This window comes from Sciurus carolinensis, chromosome 15 (assembly GCF_902686445.1).
Source record: "Sciurus carolinensis chromosome 15, mSciCar1.2, whole genome shotgun sequence".
Classification (NCBI taxonomy): domain Eukaryota; kingdom Metazoa; phylum Chordata; class Mammalia; order Rodentia; family Sciuridae; genus Sciurus; species Sciurus carolinensis.
In genome coordinates, this window is record NC_062227.1 from 44,045,094 (window position 1) to 44,064,432 (window position 19,339).

General features: G+C 38.8%; 1 protein-coding gene across 15 annotated transcripts in view; it reads left to right on the forward strand.

Moving 5' to 3' along the window:
* The window catches only part of Dtna (dystrobrevin alpha), a 344,317-nt gene that overhangs the window by 211,326 nt on the left and 113,652 nt on the right, over positions 1-19,339 (forward strand). For all 15 annotated transcript variants that reach the window (XM_047525921.1, XM_047525920.1, XM_047525922.1 and 12 more), the window contains 2 exons: positions 7,268-7,335; positions 15,250-15,330. In XM_047525921.1, the coding sequence (XP_047381877.1) occupies positions 7,269-7,335; positions 15,250-15,330 (148 nt within the window). In that variant the 5' untranslated portion in view covers position 7,268. The remainder of the gene's footprint in view (positions 1-7,267; positions 7,336-15,249; positions 15,331-19,339) is intronic.

Consider the following 19,339-nt stretch of genomic DNA (forward strand, 5'->3'; position numbering starts at 1 on the left):
GGTGGTTCCATTCCAAGTTTTCTGAGGAAACTCCATACTGCTTTCCAGAGTGGCTGCACCAATTTGCAATCCCACCCACAACGTATGAGTGTGCCTTTTTCCCCACATCCTCACCAACACCTATTGTTGCTTCTATCCCAAAGAACATTTTTAAGTGGATCTTATAAACTACAGAAACATAGTACATGTGGGGCATGGTGGCACACACCTGTAATCCCAGTGGCTTGGGAGGCTGAAACAGGAGGTTCTCGAATTCAAAGCCAGCCTCAGCAATGAGGAGGTGCTAAGCTACTCAGTGAGACCCTGTCTCTATATAAAACACAAAATAGGGTTGGGTATGTGGCTCAGTGGTCACTTGCCTCTGAATTCAATCCCTGTTACCCACCCCCTGCAAAAAAAAAAAAAAACAAAAAAACCCAAAAACTAGAAACATAGTACAAAGCAACATAAGAGCTCCAACCTAAGGTTGTAAATTAAGTTCATGGTGAAACTCAGCTAGCATCATATCAGATGTGTATCAGATACATCTGGGGTGCCATTGAAAAGGATGAATGTTCGACTGTGACTCCAGACTCAGTAGATCTCGATATTTGCATTTTTGACAAGGTCTCAGATTTGTATGATGGGCAGGCACAGCTAAGAATGACTCTGCTGAATACAAAGAGACAAGATCAAATCCCTTTTAACCCATAACCCATCTAGCTGGTCATTACACTGAAGTAGTGAGATATGCCCCTGCTAAGTCAATCATCAATTAATCAGTCAATAATATGGCTCTAGTTTTCAGAGTATAAGATGATGTTCAAAGGAAAAGACTTAAGTCAGAATTGTAAGCATTTATTTTAGTAGTGACATTTCCCTACTGTCAGGGCTCATGTAGATAAAGGACGAGGAGGTAAAAGCAAATGCAATTATACTTTGCCTCAGGAAAGAGTTATGAATAATTTTTTATTATATTGCCAAAGATTAGGACTAGAATGTAAATCTGAGAAAGTCATATGAGAGGGCTTTCTCCTTAACAGAAATGGAAGTGGGCATTTATGTGCCACCAATAAATCAATTAAAAGAGGAAAAGAGCTGGAGATGGCCTTCATTGGAGTTATTGACTTCAGGGATTGCAGCAGTTGGTGATTGCTGAACCCAGAGTTTTCCTGTCATCCACCTGGAGCAAAAGGAGGAACATAAAATGTGGGAACAGTCCCACCGTATTAAACACGAAGTCAATGAGTCTTCGAGTATTTGCTAGAGTGGAGCAAAAGCAAAACCGAGCCAGACATTTATAAAAACATTGCCCAGCTTCTGTGGATTTAAATTGGGAGAGTGCGAATCAGTGTGTGAGTTTATATGGGTCTGAGTTTACATAAATCTGGACACTGGGAATTATTTTAATCTCCATGATTATTTCTAGCATAACAATGTTTTAGAATAGGAGGTGTCCATTAAGAAATCACACACAGAGGAATTTCCCAGTGAAATTTGAGAGAGCTATGAGTCTCCTCCATTCTCCCTTTGGTCCATTATTCACCAAGTTCTATCAACGTCTTTTCAGCTTACCAGTTTCAGAAAGTGTAATTTGTGTTGAACAGAAACATGTGGAATAAAATTACTGGCAGTTGGAATCCATGTTAGCCTAGGAATTTAAAAATTAAAAATGACAAGCACAATACACAATAGCCAAATTATGGAACCAGACTAGGTTTCCATCCATGAATGAATGGATACATAAAATAGGGTGTATATACACAATGGAGTTTTATTCTGCCATAAAGAAGAATGAAATTGTGTTATTTGCAGGGAAATGGATGGAACTTGAGAGCATTATGTTCAGTGAAATAAGCCAAACTCAGATAGTCAACAGTCATATGTTTTCTCTCACATGTGGAAGCAGAGAGGAAATAAAGGAGAAAAATGCAGTGAGGTCATCCATGAAAACAGAAGAAAGGCCAGTAGAGTAGGGGAATGGGAACCAGAGGGAGGGAGGACAGGAGGAAAAGGCGGGGGAGGGTGCTGGGGAACAAAATTGACCAAATTATAATGTTATATTGTGTGCATGTATAACAATGTAGCAATGAGTTCCACTATGATGTATAATTATAGTGCACTAATAAAAAAGAGAAAAAAATATTAAAACAGGGAAAAAATGTATTCAATGTCCTGCCATGCCAGAAAAAAAAAAAAAATTCATTGTTTTTGGATAGCTACTTTACCTGATTGAGTATCTCAAGATCTTTAGCAGTCAATAACTTGAGAATAATATTGTCTCCCAACTTGCTCTCACGGTTACAGGGAGAAGCATTTTGTAATTTTCAGAAAGCTATGCAAGTGTAAGTTACCATTAGTTTAAACTTCTACCTTTAAAACTTCTCATATAGCATGTGTAATAGAAACATGTTGAATAGCGTTGGATTAAGGATGTATCATGCAGTAACTTGAGGTTGAAAAGGTTGTACGTGAACTTATTCTCAGTAAGCCAAAACATAACTCACATTTCTTCTAACACTCTGTACCCTACATTTTGATATTCTTTATTTCTTACTGGTTCCCAGGTTGTTTCACTCTGTTAATTTATCCCTACCCATGTACAGGGTCAGAGTTGATAACCTTCTTGTCAAGTCTTGTCAAGTCTTGCCATCTTCTTTTGATGACTGGGCAGAAAGAAGTCATCATAACCCCATCTCTTACAAACTCAATATTGCCACAGGGGCAAAAGATCACTTCCCAATATGAAAGAGTAAAAGCTAAGGTGCTCTCCTCTGCCATTCTTCAGGTGACCTGGCAATCACCCCGTCCTATTGATGTTTCTCCTTAAATTTTTCTCAAATCCACCTTTTGGCACAAGACATACTGGTTGTGTTCCTAAGTCACAGAGGTAGCCAGTTAACTTCCTCTTCCTTTGGTCGTATGCTCCGCCCCTACCCTCCTGCCCACCCGGTCATTCTTCCACTCAACATGCTGGCATAATCTTGCCAAAGTCCACTTCAACTTGGGTGGTACCAGTCTCCTTCCTATAGGAGGGCCCTGGGTTGTCTGGGCATGACAAGTGAGGCTTCCTAGGCTTCATGACTCTGCCTCTCACCGGCATCTCCACTCACACTTGGACCCAGCAATGCCAAGGACTCCCCCTTCCCAAATGAACCACACCCTTTTTAATGCATCATGCTTTTCTCATGATGTTTTCTTCCTCTACTCTCTTCTATCTGAAAAATTCCTATTCATTCTTTAAAATTATTTTCCAGAATCACCCTGTCTTTGATGTCTCTCTCCGATCTTCCTGGAAATAAACTGATATCAAAGAATGCTTTCATTATGGTATATATTACACTAAATGCTAAGTATTTACTAGGAAAATGTGTTCTCCTTCTGGACTGGGAGCTTCTTAAGGCAAGAAGTATGTCTTATTAACCTTTGGATCCTGAGAAGCCAGCAGAGTGTCTGACAAATGATAGTTACTTTGTAAGTATTTCTTAAATGAATGGATGGATTCTTATAAGTGAGAACAACACATGCCCTGTTTAATTTATGGGGTAGTGCTCTAGTAAGGGGCTCATCTACAGGGACTCATCACTTATTTGTCACTGTTAGTTCTTTTCACTCTTTGACATTTGCATAATATTCTGATAATTTCTAAGGTCGTAAGCATCTTGTCTACATAAAGGAGAAAGAAAAATTGACCAGATTAGGCCCACAGGTGAGCCATATCCCTCGTGACATAAGTAGCGTCATTACAAATAGTTTATTTTCCTTTCACCTCCTCCAAGAGACTTTGGAAGGAGTCGTTATACCAAAATTCATGAAAAACCGAGGTCCTGGACAATTTCCAGAAGCAAAATTGCCCTCTGTAAAACCACTCATTCCTTCCTGTACTGAAGGTTGTGTTCTTTTCTCTTTCTTAATGTAAGAGATGTGGTAATGAGAATGTTGGTCAAGAACGTGTATCTCAATCCACTGACCAAACGCAGATTGGAAATTAAGGAGTCCACAGTAGCATCCTTACCTCTCTGATTCTTGAGCTCATTTTGTTGAAGAGTCCCCCTACTGAATCAGTTTAAGCTTTAAACTGCATGAGCCCCTCTTCTTTTCCTATGATAACTATGTTCAGTGATAATGAGTGAGTGCTCTCCATTGTAACTAACAGCCTGCTTCCCAGGAAACTCTGGGGGTAAAATGAGAAGTGTATTATTTTTTCTCTTATATTTATAATCATTCTGTTCCTCCTATTATATCACACCACTGAGTTCCTTCTTTTTTCCCTCTTAAGGTATACATTTTACTTAGAAGTGAGAATTAAAACCTATTGAATAACTAATGATGGTACTTTTATGAGTTAATTAACCAAAAGAAGAGGTGATGAATAGACCAAAAGTTGACATTCATGTAGTTTGCATCTTTTGCAACTTCCATTTCATGAGACATGATTTTGCTTTAAAAGCACATAATTCTACATTATAACAAATGTAAATTAGTTTCTTTCATTTCAAATAATGAATCCTTGAAACTGGTACATTTTGAATTTCACTTTTCATGAGTCAGATTTTAAAAATATAATTGAAAGTCCATTTCATGGAAAGAAAATTTAGTTCTTGTTTTTCTCCCCTCTCCCTGTCCAGTAGTTTTCCTCCGCTTTCATTCATTCAATTAATAAATACTAACTGGTCACCACAGTGATAGATTGGCTTTTGCTAGGCACTGAGAAGAATTTCAAATTAATGAAGTTATTACCCTTGAAAACTTTACAGAAACACACAAAATTAACTAGGAAAAGAGATGTCATAGCACTGTAAGTAAATGTTCCAGGCAGTAAGTGTATGAGCTCAGATGCTGGTCTTCAGTTTGCTCATATTCCTAGTAAGAGCCCCAGTCTTCCATTGTTTGTAATTTATTTTAATGGTTCTTTTCATCTCATCTCATACCAGCATATGGACAAACACAAGAACACCCACTGGCTCTATCCCCCGTCTCACTTACTGCCTCAACTTCCTTCTGAGCCCTTGAACTACAAACTGGATGCTAAATCCAGACTATTTTGTGGATGTCAGGTGATGATCTCCCCACTTCCTATGGAGTAAAGGAGATGGGGTGATATGTATCAGGAAAGGAACTTTCTTGCCACATCTCTATTTGTCAACTCTACTTGCATATTTAAAATCTTTTAAGAAGAAAGATTTGACCATGTTCAGCAGTGAGTTGTTACCAAATTAAAGAAGGTCATTAGTAACTCTCCTCCTTTCCAGTTTCTAACTAGGCTGGTTATATTATCTAACCTGTTATGAGTGTATATAGACTCTTCCCTTGATTCTATAAATAAAGGCTGTTCCAGGTCTATCTTACTCTTCTTTGCAGTTGATGTATCCTTCAGTCATAGAAGTAACAAATGAGGCTATATAATCAGTTTAACCAACATCATTTTGTTAGTCAGCCTTCTATCACTGTGACCAAAATAGTTGACAAGAACAAGTTAGAGGAGTTTCAAAGGTTCAGCCCATAGTCAGCCCACTCCATAGCTCTGGGCCCAAGGCAAGGCAGAAAATGATGGTGAAAAGGCATGGCAGAGGAAATCCACTCCACTTATGGAAGCCAGGAAGCAGAGAAAGAGAAAAGAGGCAGGGACAATATATAATTCCCAAGGGCATGCCCCCAGAGATCTACTTCCTCCAACCACTCCGTACCTGCCTACAGTTACCACCCAGTACAGTCAGCCTTGCAAATTATTAATCCATCAAATGTATTGATCCACTGATTAGGTTTCAGCTCTAGTCATCTAATCATTTCATCTGTATTTCTGTATTTTCTATCCCATGGGCTTATTGGGGGACACCTCATCTGTAAACTATAAAAATAATTTTTATACTAATTCTTTTCCTCTCAGGTAAGCCTTTATATAAACAGTCCCTTAACTTCTGAGAAGATTTCTGTTAAATGCAGCTGCAGGAAGTCAACTTCTCTCATCTTCACATCTTTCTTTCCACTTCTATGACTGCCATCAGCTCCTTGTGTTTTAACTGCTTTTGTGCTCTTGTATCTCTTCCAGTACCTTATGAGCACCTTGAGGGCAGAAATTGTGACTTGATACCTGTGGTATGCCCAAAGGTTAGCACAGTTCTTGGAGTACAGAAGGTTGGAATCAAGATTTGTTGAGTGAAAGGCATTGTGCACCCTATGAAGGTTCAGGGGAAAGTCACCAAATCCAGGCAGAAATTGACCTGGGAAAGATTTCAGAGAAACTGAGGTCTGAAGGCAGTCCAGGCACAAAAAGAGGATGCATGAAGACCTAGATTTGAGAAAGAATAAGACACATCAAAAATAAGGCAAAAGAATGTGTGCAGTTCTGCTTTATGTTAACCATGCCTGAGAATCAAAACAGAAGTCATAGTGCTATACATACATGTGCATATGAACATGCATTTATGAGAGAGGAAACTTGAGTCTTTAATAGTTTTATTAGATATAATAAAGAAATCAAGTTCGTCAACCCACAATACCCTTGAGTTTTAGCCCAAAGACTACTACACAACTAAACAACATTTCCATTAACTTTCTCTTTACTTTCCTTTTCCTCAAGCTAATGTTCAATTTGTTACATCTTTTCTTATTCTGTTTTAACTTTTGACATTTTAATACAATTTTAAAATCGTTCTACAGCAGACATGGTATGGTTAAGGACAGAGAGGCAAACCCAGCCACTTTATTTGAAATTATTATGTACAGGAAAGCTGTTACCTGTTGCAAACACCCAACTTGGAGATGAGCATTAGAAAGTTCCCTACTTCTAAGTTGAGGGTGTGAGTACACTAGGAACAGTGGCAGAAGAATGAGGTGCAAGTTATTATGTTGGTCTTGGAGTCCAAAGGTCTGTGCTCTTCATTCACCGAGTCCATGAGACCCTCGGTCTCATCAGCTGTTGAATGGGAACCAACAAATCTGCTCAGTAGCCTTGATAGATACCCCCAGAATTGAAGGAGATGCTATACTTTAAATGAATCACCTAACAGATGGTATATGGTTGTATTTAGTTAGAGCATAAGGTCATCTGCTGTTGTAGTAATTTTTATGTTAGGAAATAAAAATTTTATACCTCCTTCAGCAAAACTACAAAAACATTACATAAGGAAAAATTGTACAGCAATTTAGATTAGCGAAAGTATTTACTTTGTAAATTTGCAATTTTAAAATAGTTTGTGGCACAAATGCAGCAAATGTGTTACATACAAATGGCTGTTTGCCTTATTAGTATGAGGATAATGCACATTGTAACAATTTTGTCTCATAGAATGATTGAAGATAGTGGGAAAAGAGGAAATACCATGGCAGAAAGAAGACAGCTGTTTGCAGAGATGAGTAAGTATGGAACTCTTAAGGAACTCCCTACAGTTTTCATTGAATATTCATGGGAAGGATAGAAATAACTACTTAATCCTTATGGCATTTGTACTTTTCCTTCAAATTTAGGAAAAATGCATAAAGCATACATTTGGCCATTTTGCCTCTTACTAGGTAAGAGTTAAAGTAGTCAGTGATTCATTATAATTTCTTACTGAACTCTCTATATTTACATTTTAAAAAAATAAGGACCTATGTATTTATATTCACACACATACCCTGAGACACCTGGTAAACACTGCTTAGTACAGACATTGATTCTGTGCATTAAACTTTGAAGTCTGTGCTCCTCTTCCTGCACCATTACAGTGGCTGGCATAGAGGGGACACTAGATAAATTGTCAAATGAATTCTTTATTGTCTTCCCTGCAAAATAACATCATATCGTCATATGAGAAAGAAGAGTTCTGATACAAATACTGGGTCAAACTATAAACCATCATTCAGACCCCATGTGGAGAGGGAGATCTTGTCCTACATACCAGTTCTCTTAAAATACACAGGATGACAAAAGATGAAGGGACTTGGAGGTGACCTGCTGTACAAGGGAAACCAAACCAAGATTGTATTTACTGACTCCAGTGCTGAACCTACGAAATAAAGGCTATTGGTTTATGTAAATGCATAGTTATGGTGTAATTGGTATGGTCTCCTTTATAGAACATATTTCTTATTCATGAAGAAGAACAACTTGACATTAGAGGGAAAACAGAGGTCTCAAATTAAATATTACAAAGAAAAAAAACTGTGATTCTCTTATTGTTTTTTTTCTGTTTTTGTTTGTTTGTTTGTTTTACCTCTCCCTCCTGTATAAAGAGTGAGAACAAGAAAAGTGAGTTGTGAACCTTCTTCCCTGAGAAGACAGTTGGAATAAATTAGGTTTCTATGGAAGATTGGAAGTGATTGGCAAGAATGAGCGTCAGAGTAGATAAAGGAAAGTCCTAGATAATAAGATTCAGATTTTCTTTTTATCATTTCTCAATAAATCAGAGGCACCAAGACTCTGTTAGAACTAACAAAGAGGAAAGAAAATTAAAATTGACAGAGGGAATCTCAATCATGTGCCTTGCCTTTTCCACTTTCAGAGATGAATATAAAGTCTGAGGATTTCAGTCAAGACCTTCCAAAACAATTTTATCTAGTGTCTTGTGGTTTTTATCTAGACCATTTTTGGTACCAGAATCTTTGCTTCCGACATGTCCAGACACCTGTAATTGCAACCTTTTTTATAGATACAAACTTAACAGACCAGAAACCCAGTTACTACCTCCCAAAATCTTAGACCAGAGGAATAAGTTTTAGTGATCTATTGCACTACACTGTGACTACAGTTAATAGTAATGTATTGCATATTTCAAAATTGCCAAATGAATAGATTTTTAACATTCTCCTCACAGAAATATACATCAGTGAGGAGTTGAACATGTTAATTAGTTTGAATAAATCTTTCTACATTGTATATAGAGATTGAAATATCACATTATACCTCATAAATGTACATAATTGTTATTTGTCAATTAGAAGTAAATAAATGGATTTTTAGAAAAGAGAATATATTGTATATTTGGAAAGTCAAAATACAGAGAGAGAAAGAAAAAAACAATACATGGGGGGTGCGGGGAAGAACCTATTAGCTGCTTCCCATATAAATAAAATCCAGAGGAGCACAAGCATCAAAACAGACAAGAGGACATAGTAGAGAAATGTCCTGTCAGATACAGAAAAAATAAGTAATTTTTACTATAGGAAGGCAATAAAATCTGATAGAAATTTTTGAACTTATTTTGTAACACTAAAGACAATATCAGCTGGCACACCATAAGAATTTTAGAAGTCTGCTTACTTAAATGATTTTGCAAATCCATATCCACATTTAAATGCCCAGTTCATTCTGCACAAATAGGAATGTTGCAAATGGCCAGTGACTTAAAATTGTTCAACTAAAGAAAGTTGGACAAAGTTTTTATAGTCACGAAAATGAACAACTCTAAATTTTTTTTCAAGGGAGAGGGACTTGGGAAAACCATGCATTCAATTCACAAATTTTAACTATCTTTTCGTAGAAAGTTCTCAGACTGTCAGGAGAGTTTAGTAAATAGTTTTATAAGTTATCCTAATTAATGATATTATAGATAAACATGACAAAGAAATATGCATCATTCTTCCCTGGGTGTGCTGACGACTCAGATGTCAGCCCGAGACAGCTAAACATGTCTGACCTTAATCATCCATTAGTTTGAGCAGCAAGTGTAGATCAGCACAATGCACATCCTCAGTCAGTAGGAATCTACTGGATAAAACAATTTACTGCTTCAAAGGGAGGAATTGACTTCAGATAGGTAGATTCTCTTACAAGAGAATGATACTCTCATTGAAAATGTGTTAAGTGGTTGAAAAATATATGGGTGACCCCAGCTCTATCGGCAGGACACCAAAGAAAGAAAACTATTGTTGGAGAAGACTGAGACTTAGAAAGTAACTTCTTCCAGAAATCTGTAATGCCTAGACAGGGAGCACCAAAAAAACTAGGTGCTTATTAATTTGGTCAGGGAAGTTTTATCTAGAAATTATGTTTTACAAACATCATTACCCTAGGTACAAGTATGATTACACAAGTGGTGTGACTCTACTTTGTGTACAACCAGAGAAATGAAAAGTTGGACCCCATTTGTGTACAATGAATCAAAAATATAAAATAAAATAACAAACCAAAAAAAGGCAGCAAAAGAAAGTATCAAAGGGATTTTTTATTATTGAAATTATGAATGTGAAAGAAAAAATGCATCAGGCAGAGTTAAATGGGGGGAAGGACTTTATTCAAGACTCTTGCAATAGGAGAGAAAGATCAACCTCAATTCCCCTGCAGGAGAGTTTTTGAACCCCAGGGTGCCTAATGGAAAATAACCAGAGGACTAGTTGGGAGGCTGGTCAATGTGCTTAGGCCTGCCATACATGTTTGCTAATTGTCCAGGGGAACAGTTAGATTCTTCCCCCGCTGCAGAGACTGGAGATAGGGGCATGATCTCCTTCAATAACTATCAAAGGACTGGATCCCAGGTTCTTGAGAAAGTCATCCCTGGGTTGTAAAGCTGGCAAGAGACTGGGAAATTTACATCTCACAGAAGCCCAGTAGAAATTTATAACAGGAAATTTTCCAAACCCGAACGCTCTGAACAAAGGGAGACCAGAGGCCTAGAGGCAGGAAGAAGTCTGTCTAAAGTTAGGTAGGTGGCAGGGAATGTCAAGGCAGCCTTATAAAGGCAGAGCAACAATCGATAGGGAGAATAATTGATAAGAAGGTCTGGCAAATCTAGGAGATTGCAGCACATATGCATTAAACATTTACTCTGAGCTCATTACCACTAGCAACAGAAGCAGGAAGAAACAGCAAAGAAATGCAATTAAGAATAGTGCAGACATACAAGTACAGAAAGTCTAGCCTCATGCAAAAACCTAGGTGGCCACTTACTTTGAAAAGTATCTTGGGAGAGTTGTGTAAACTCAAAATTCTCTTTGTTATAATGCCCTGTTTATCAGGTTACTTAGTGTCTTGGATTACAACAGAAAAAAAAATTCTGGTTAAATGTAAACATCATCCTTACCTTGACCTTTCAGCCAACAACTTACTTGATCTGCTCAAACAGGTTTATCAAACTGGCCTTTAGCGGAATAACTTGTTTGTCTTAGAATGAAATTCTCCTGGGCATGTTTCCTCTGCTTCATGTGACAATTACATACGAACACACACTCTCAATGTCATTCACTATTGCAAACGTCTTTTTGGGGACACACCCTGGGCATGTTTCTTCACATTCATTCACCCTAGAGGCTAAATCGGTGTTTGCTTGGAGGCCAGGGGGCCCAGGCTGGGTAGGTTTTAATGGAAGACAAGTAAACACCATTTGAGAGCCTAGAAGTCTGCCTATCAAGATGAAAAATGCCTCAAGGAGAGGGCAAAGCCACTACTGGCCTCCACGGAAGGAGGGAACCGAAATTGCAAAAGGTAAACATGGGCTCTCAGGAAACACTGCTGAGTTGTTTAAAGGCAGACAGAATGGTGGCAGGGGCACAGTTGGTAAGGAAGCTGGGGCATGCTCCATAATGTACACTGTGAGTTCTAGGAACACTAATTTAAAAAATCCAGAAGAAAAATGACATGAAAGATCCCACCACTACAGGCCATTGTGGACAGTGGACACTGTGACCATTTTCACTTGCCTTTGCATTTCTCCTGCTCCTTATTCTCCAAGAGGTTAACACCATGGATCACCATTCTGTCTTCTGTCACTACCCTCACCTGGTCTCCTGCTTCTTCTGATCACTCTACTGCTCTGTTTTCTGTCTTAGTACCCAACAGACCCTGAAGTCAGTTTTGTTCTTGGCCAGTTCTCTCTACCTACGATTTTTCTGCCTCCCAAGTTATTCTATTTGTTGCTGTGACTCTCAAGTGTTCAGAATCCTTCCAAGCCACCTCTTGTATTCCCATGAAGCAGCTTACCCAGAACAGTCACCATGTAGACCCGACATCCCTTCTGGCCTTGCCTTCTTGCTGTTCACTGACAAAGTAGCTGGAGGTGAGCTCATCATTGACTCCAGTAATAGTTCCCACCACAAAAAAACCAATGTCCCTGCCAAAGCTGCTGCCTTCCAGTGTTCGTAAAGCCACATAGTCTCTGAACAACTATACAACAGCTGAGCACCATTCAGAAATGGGGATGAAGTTTCAGTTCCCAGTTTGTGCCTCATTCTGTCATCTAGAATGTATACTTGTGCACAGTCTTCTTTGGGGAATATATCCCCAGTCTGCCTCCTGGATACCTCCACCGAAACATTCTATGAACAACTCAAGCTCTGTATACCCAAAAACCGAACTCTTCATCTTCCCCTGACTACAAACCTGTTCCTCCCTGTTTGCACCTGAGCTCATCGAAAGACAGGCCATCCCTCTGAGTTGCCTAAGGTTGAAATCCAAGCATCACCCTTGACCTATGAACTCCTTAATCTCCCCCTCCCAATCCCCACCCCCACTCCTCACATAAACACACACACATATGCATTCGGTCAGTCATCAAGTATGGTAGAGTTCAGACACAGAGTTTATAGGCTCCATAATTCTGCAGATTTTTAAAATGAATGAGATATTTAAAAACTGAAGTGACTATATAGAAATTTTATAATGAAGGCAAAACACATAAGCTGTGTGGAAACATTTAGTGTGTCACGAAGCTAAAGTCAAAAGTTAGGTAAAGCTGCTTGGTTGGTAGGGTGGGTGAGCTGGTTTCATAGATGAATTGAGAAAAAAAGTAGGAGGATGGAAATAAGTAAGAGAGGGAGGGACAGAAATACGGAAGGATGGGAGAGAGAATCATGAGAAGATGGATGAGGAAAAGTAAGAGTTACAGCTGGCAACTGAACAGACACAATTTCTTACCTGTATCTTTGCTCGTCTTTATCACTTTTTTTCAACTATGACTTGAGTAGGAGAGGTTTGAGGAGATGGTGCAAAAACATCAAGTTTCCTTAAATAAATGCACTTTAAATTTTTTATTGTGAAAAATTTCAAATATACACAGCTATAGAGAAAGTACTATTCATCTCTACCCTTAATTATTTATCCCAAGCCCCCACTGTGTACTGATATGAAACAAATCTAAGAAATAATTTAAATGAGTTGAATCTCCAGGTTTTCGAAAATCATATCCAAGTGACATTATAAGAAAAAAACAATTACTATCTATTATCTTGAAGACATTGCTGAAAGTTAAAAGAAAAGTGACGGGAAAATGCTATCTTCATTTTTTATTCAAAAGGAAGAACACAGATTCTTTAGACTCTCTAGTATGAAGTTGATGTAGCTTTCGTTATAACACAGATTTTTCATTTCATGGACTACAGGTAGTAGTAATCCTAAACATTGTAACATGTTAAAAACAAAGATTCCTCTACTGACTTCATTCCCTTATTCATTTATTTAAATTCTATCGTTTTAATGAAAGAATTAAACCAATTAATTTCCTCTCTTATTAAGGTCACCAGGCTGGTAGATGAGGAAAACACCATCAAATAAAAATTAACCTTAATTTCAGCAAGATAACAACAAAGGCTCTTAGGTTGTGTATGTGTTGGACTAGTGAGGTTTGGGTCACCACACAATTAAGTAAATTGACAGGTGGTGTGGTGTCTGTGTCCAGAGGAGTAATTCATAAGTCAGTCAAGTTGGAGGAAGGCAGCCTTCTACAGTATGATGACCCTGCTCGGGTCCTTGATTGTAATCAATGACTTGGATGAGGACACAGAAGATATGCAAGTCATTCCAAGGTAGACTTTGGGTTTATAGAAAAGACCCCACATGGAGAAGTAAATTAAGTTCATGATTTATTGAGGCAATGAAAAAAATTTATTTTAAGCAAGGCGAATAAGCAGAGCCAAAGTGCATGCAACACATCTCAGTTTCTTTGGGTCACAACATTCAACATGGATCCTGTGGTAGCATTTGCATTGTACGTGCAAGGTAGTATCTGCTATATTTGAACAGCTAAATTTTGTTGCTCACCATGTCCTTTCAGGAGTTACATCATCAGCCAAAAAGAACATACACAGATGGGAAATATTTACAGACACCTAGGCCCCTTTTGGACCCTGGAACAAAACACACTATCTTAAGTCTACATAGTGAAAGAGTAGGAGGGGGCAGTCAGTGCACTCCTGTCCCTCAGCGTCATCTCTGTGTCTCTCTTTACCACATCCTATAGAGATGCATCTCTGCCACATTACCCCAGGACCTCTATCAGAGACACCAGGGTCACTGTTCTCCAGAGATAAGGTTTTGCTGGAACTAAGAAGCTTTGCTGTGTGCTGCCTCAGTCTTTGTATACTATCAGGGCTTGAATCATTATCCTTGAAGAACTTATACAAGTAGTCTGTGCCCCCTACTGTTTTCTTTTAAAAAATGATTTATAGGTTGAGGTTGTCCTGACTGCTGAGCCAAACTCAGCATCAATAAAAGCCCATCCGCATGCAGTGGGAAAGGCAGATTGAGTGTTCAGGCATTTGTGACAGTCTCTCTATCCCTGTCATCATAGTGAACAGAAACCTATCAGATTTACAGAGGACAAGAAACTGGTGAGGATCTTTGATATGCCAGTGACAAAATCAGAAATTTGAAATATATCAGAAAAGTTAGAAACATGAACTGAAAATTAAAATAAGGTAACCAAATAAATACAGTCCTATCTTAATCCAAAAGTAGAAAATAAGCACGTGATTCTTTAAAACCAGCTTTGCAATTAACTGCAAGCTTAATAAGAACTTAAAAAATGAACCCTGACTCAGTTCATTTATCCTTACAACTATCCTTACAACTATGAAATAAGTACTGTCATTATCATTATCCCCAACTTGCAGATGAGAAAACAGAGGCTTCTAAAAGGAACTGGCTGAGGAATCCACAGAGAAGGTGCTCATTTCACTGTGCAGTCATCTAATAGTAATGTTCTAATAACCAGTAACAGTGCATTTTAAAGTGCATTTATTTTATGATAGTGTCTGATATCATCTAGCTATTTAACTCTAAGTCCCAGCTTGAGCAGATTGCTCTCAGAAGTGATAGACACAACAGGGATGAGGTTGTATTCCTTGGTTCATGAACTTGGTTGACAATCTAGGTTCAACGTTGAATGCATGTGCTCCTTTCCCCCTTGAACCTGAGGACTATGAGACAGAGCTTTCGAGTCTTAAAATAATATTTGTATTCTAATAAAATTAAATTAAAATAAGTGTATGATTATATCTGCAGTTATTTTATTTATAAACATCATAAATTCCTTTCCACACACATGGCATACCATATGTGTACGCTTTCTCCCCCACTAGGGGCTCAAGACCTGGATCGCATCCGACTCTCCACCTACAGAACAGCATGCAAGCTTAGATTTGTTCAGAAGAAATGCAATTGTAAGTATGCCAGTTGTTTGGGCTAATTACCTTTATGAATCCTATAGTTTACATTTGTTACTAAGTTTATTGAAACCAGATTTTCTTGTAAGTATTGATTAAAAAATGTTTACCCAACAATAAAAGGGGCACAATGATACACAAATGGTACAGAGACTGTTCCTATGTAATTCTGAGGTCTGAATTATTCTTAATTACTAATGTATGGAAATGAATGAGACCCTGGAAGTGTGCATCATCCCAACTTTGGACTGGTTTAAGTCTGGACAGAGGTTTTTCCTCTTTTCTCTACCCTTGGTATTCTAAATGCAATGCCATCAAAATGGTTTCCATGAACTTTATAAAACATCAAACATTAAATCTTCCTTATGTGTGTATTTCTTTTGTGAGTATTGGAACATGTTTACAAGCTTAGTTCTGATTCTGTAAGATCAGCCCGTTGTACTGGAATATTAACTACATGTACTGACATCAGACAAGAGTGACAGAAGGGAAGCTGCTTAAAGAAACATGGGAACTTGCTTCAGCTTGTTCCCAAATTTTAAAATGTAGGAAATGAGTCAGATCATTGACCACAAGAAGCAGTTTACACTCCCTGCTGGTCATTGCTTCTATCACATTACCATATCCATTTTCTCTTGGAAAAAAAATATTGCTTTCTAGTCCATATGTATAAATTTATTCTTTCTTCTTCTTTTTTTAAAAAAACTGTCTGCTTTTAAAAACTAATAATGATCTCATCTCTAATTAGTATTGGATGAATTCTACAAAGTGAAAGCTGTGATGGTCTCTTGAGTACTTACAGAGAGTTCTCGAATAACTGGCATGGGAATTGGACTCTTGGCGTATACAGAGACCACCACCTGCAGATTTCTGCCCTGCCAGAATCTCCAGCAGGTGTTTCCCAGGGCCAGGTTTCCAGGCATTCAACTGATCGTGACAGGATGATGGGTAGTGTGCATCTGTTCTTTTAAGGTGCCCAGCTATAGCCTGTTCTCCAGTCCCACTGGTTAAGCAAGGGGCAGGAGAAGAAGCATATTGCTCTAACATCAGTATGCATTTTGACTCCTCCATCAGTCCCAAAGTAGCAGTGAGAAAAGTGCTAGCTGTTGGAAAGAAACTGGGCTGAATTCGTAGCCCTGTGTTAAAAGCCCTTTCCAGTGTTAGGGGACAAGGAAAATGCTCCCAGAGAAGAAAAACTGCCCTTCCCCCTCACACTGAACACACGTTAGAACCAGAGGAAGAATCTTGACATTCTCAGGAATGAAAAATCATGGGATTCTCCCACGTTCTGGCCACTTATTAGCACTCCAGTGACCTTCCAAACTGGGGAGGCAGGAAGAGCATGGAGGAGGGGGTTTCTGTCCCCGTTAAAGCCTAGCCAAGCAGAGCCTTCCTTAGGCTTCTTTCAACAGAACTAGGGACTTTTTGAAAAAGCTGACAAAACAATAAGGAGGAAGAAGAAAAGAAGTGAAAGAGAGGGAGAGAGAAGGAGGAACAGAGGGGTTTTAAGGGAGAGGCGGGGACAGCAGGGAAGGAAAGAGACTCACAGGGAGTTGCAGCCCTCCTGCCCACAGTGCAAAGTGCACACACTGTCATCCTTCTGGGGGGATCAAGCAACCCTCCGGACCTGCCCCATTGCTCCTGCTATCTGAAAAAGGTCCATTCTCATTCTTGCACATCTCTTTTTCCTCTCATTATTTTCCGATGTTGTCTTTATTCTACATCCAGAATTGTATCTCTGTCACACTGACCTTCTTGGAAAACTGTGGTAAAGAAGGGAGGATGGGGTGTGTGAAAACAGACCCTCCTGGGCAGTGGCCCCTCCCTGTCCATTTGTTCATGTCTTCACTTAGTAGGTATATAAGGAGCTCCCACTGTGTGTTTGACACTGTGTTAGGAAGCAGAGAGGGCGCAATGGTGAATAGGAGGTCATCCCTGACTTCCTGTTGCTGCAGGTCTCACTGTATGGATACACTCTTCTGTTGTTTGTTTTGTCCAGTACTGGGGATTGAACCAGGGACACTCTACCACTGAGCTACATCCGTGGCCATTTTTTATTTTGAGAGAGGTTCTCACTAAGTTGCCCAGGCTGGCCTTGAACTTGTAATCCTTCTGCCTCAACCTCCTGAGTAGCTGGGATGACAAGCACATGCCACCACAGCTGGCTGGGTAATGGACCTTTAAACAGATTTATAATCCCATGTAGAAGTGTCACAATTGGAATGTGTGCACGGTGTTTGGGAGCCCTGGGAAGGCAGTGCTTTGATATGAGGGATAAGAGCTTTGGGGAGGACTTTCCTGAAGGAAATCCAGACTGGATCTTAAAGAATTAGCAGATGCTAAGGAAAAAAGTCTTATTTACTTTACAATGTACCTTATAAACATCATTCTTTTTAGGAAAAGAAAAGATACTACATTCTATACAAACTAGACAAAGTTAAGGCTCACAGAAGAAAAACAAGCATAATTTGATTGCTCTGCTAAAATTAAGCTTCTTTCTAAAGTTGTTTCTACCTTATGCGAAGTGTTAAATACAAGTGTTAAGTATGTTTGCTGAGTTTTCTTTCCTGACAATAAATATAACAGTTGTAATGTTCATATTACTTGCAGACTACTAATAAAATTCATCTTGGCTTATCTTAATCCAAGTTGGTAACTTCCTTCTAGAAAGGTAATCAGAAGCAGTGATTTCTTCTTTCTTTTCTTTTTCTTTCTTTCCTTTCCTTTTCTTTCTTTCTTTATTTGACAGCATTAGTCAACATTGAATATACATCCCTCTATTAGAGGAAAGTAATTTTAGTCTGCAATCAAACCTAACCCACAACATATTATGGTAACACATAATAGAATTTTACTCTGCAACAAAATAAATAAGATAAAAATTTCAGGTAGTATATTTGTAAGTGCATTTGTGACCAAATGCAATTGGTTTCTGCTTCATAAGTGCAAAGCTGTTAAGCACAACCAGGAGATGAAAGAGGGAAGAGAGGTTCATTACTGCAGCAAGTCAGGAGTGCACTGGGGATCATCCAAAAGCAGTGTCTCCCCTAGCCAACAAAGCATGGGGTTTTATTAGGGAAACTCATACATATTCATGCAGGCCAGACTCTCATCACACGTAGAGGAGGGAAATTCTTGAGCATCCTCAGTTCAATGCCATGCTTCTTCATATATTACATGTTCCAAAAATGATGGATGGAACACCTCTGGGAACAGAATTTAGTATTATAATGAGCCAAGTTTACTCTAGCTCACCTAAAGACAGGTGACTTATCAATTTGGTCTGGCTCCTTGTAAATTCCTCTGGTAGGCCTTTTCTGAAACAAAAAACAAATTTAGAGGCACACTTACCATCATTTAAAGGGACCAGAGCTTTCTTTTCCTGCAAGCAAGGGTGATTGTCCCTGAAAGTCCCTCCTAGGGGCTAACAGATTGCTTTATTGGAAACTGTCTTAGTCCCTTTGAGCTGCTATAACAAAAATACCAGGAACTGGGTGGTTTATGAGCAAGAGAAATTGATTTATCACAGTTCTGCCAACATCAAGGCACCACCCAATTCGGTGCCCGCTGAGGGCTTACTTTCTGATGATGGCAGCTTCTTGCTCTGTCCTCCCAGGATGGGGGCAGTGCACTTCTCTGGGGTCTCTTCCATAAGGGCTTTAATCCCAATCAAGAGGGTTCCACTCTCATAATCTAATCACCTCCCTAAAGCCCCTACCTCCTACTACTATCACAATGGGGATTCATTTTCAACATGAATTTAGAATGGAGAGGACACAAACATTCAGACCACAGTGCAAACTCATTGTAGTATATTATTTTTACACAGGAATCAGTGAATCTTAACTGTTTTCTATTTTTCCAGATCATGATGGGTGAAACCTTGAATATAAAGACAGAGCTGAAAGTGGGAAAAAAAAAAAGAAAAGCATCAGCTAGAGTTAGGGAAAAGAGCAGAAACCTTCTTAGTTAGGGACATAAGTGACAGATGACTAGTCCTTGGAGC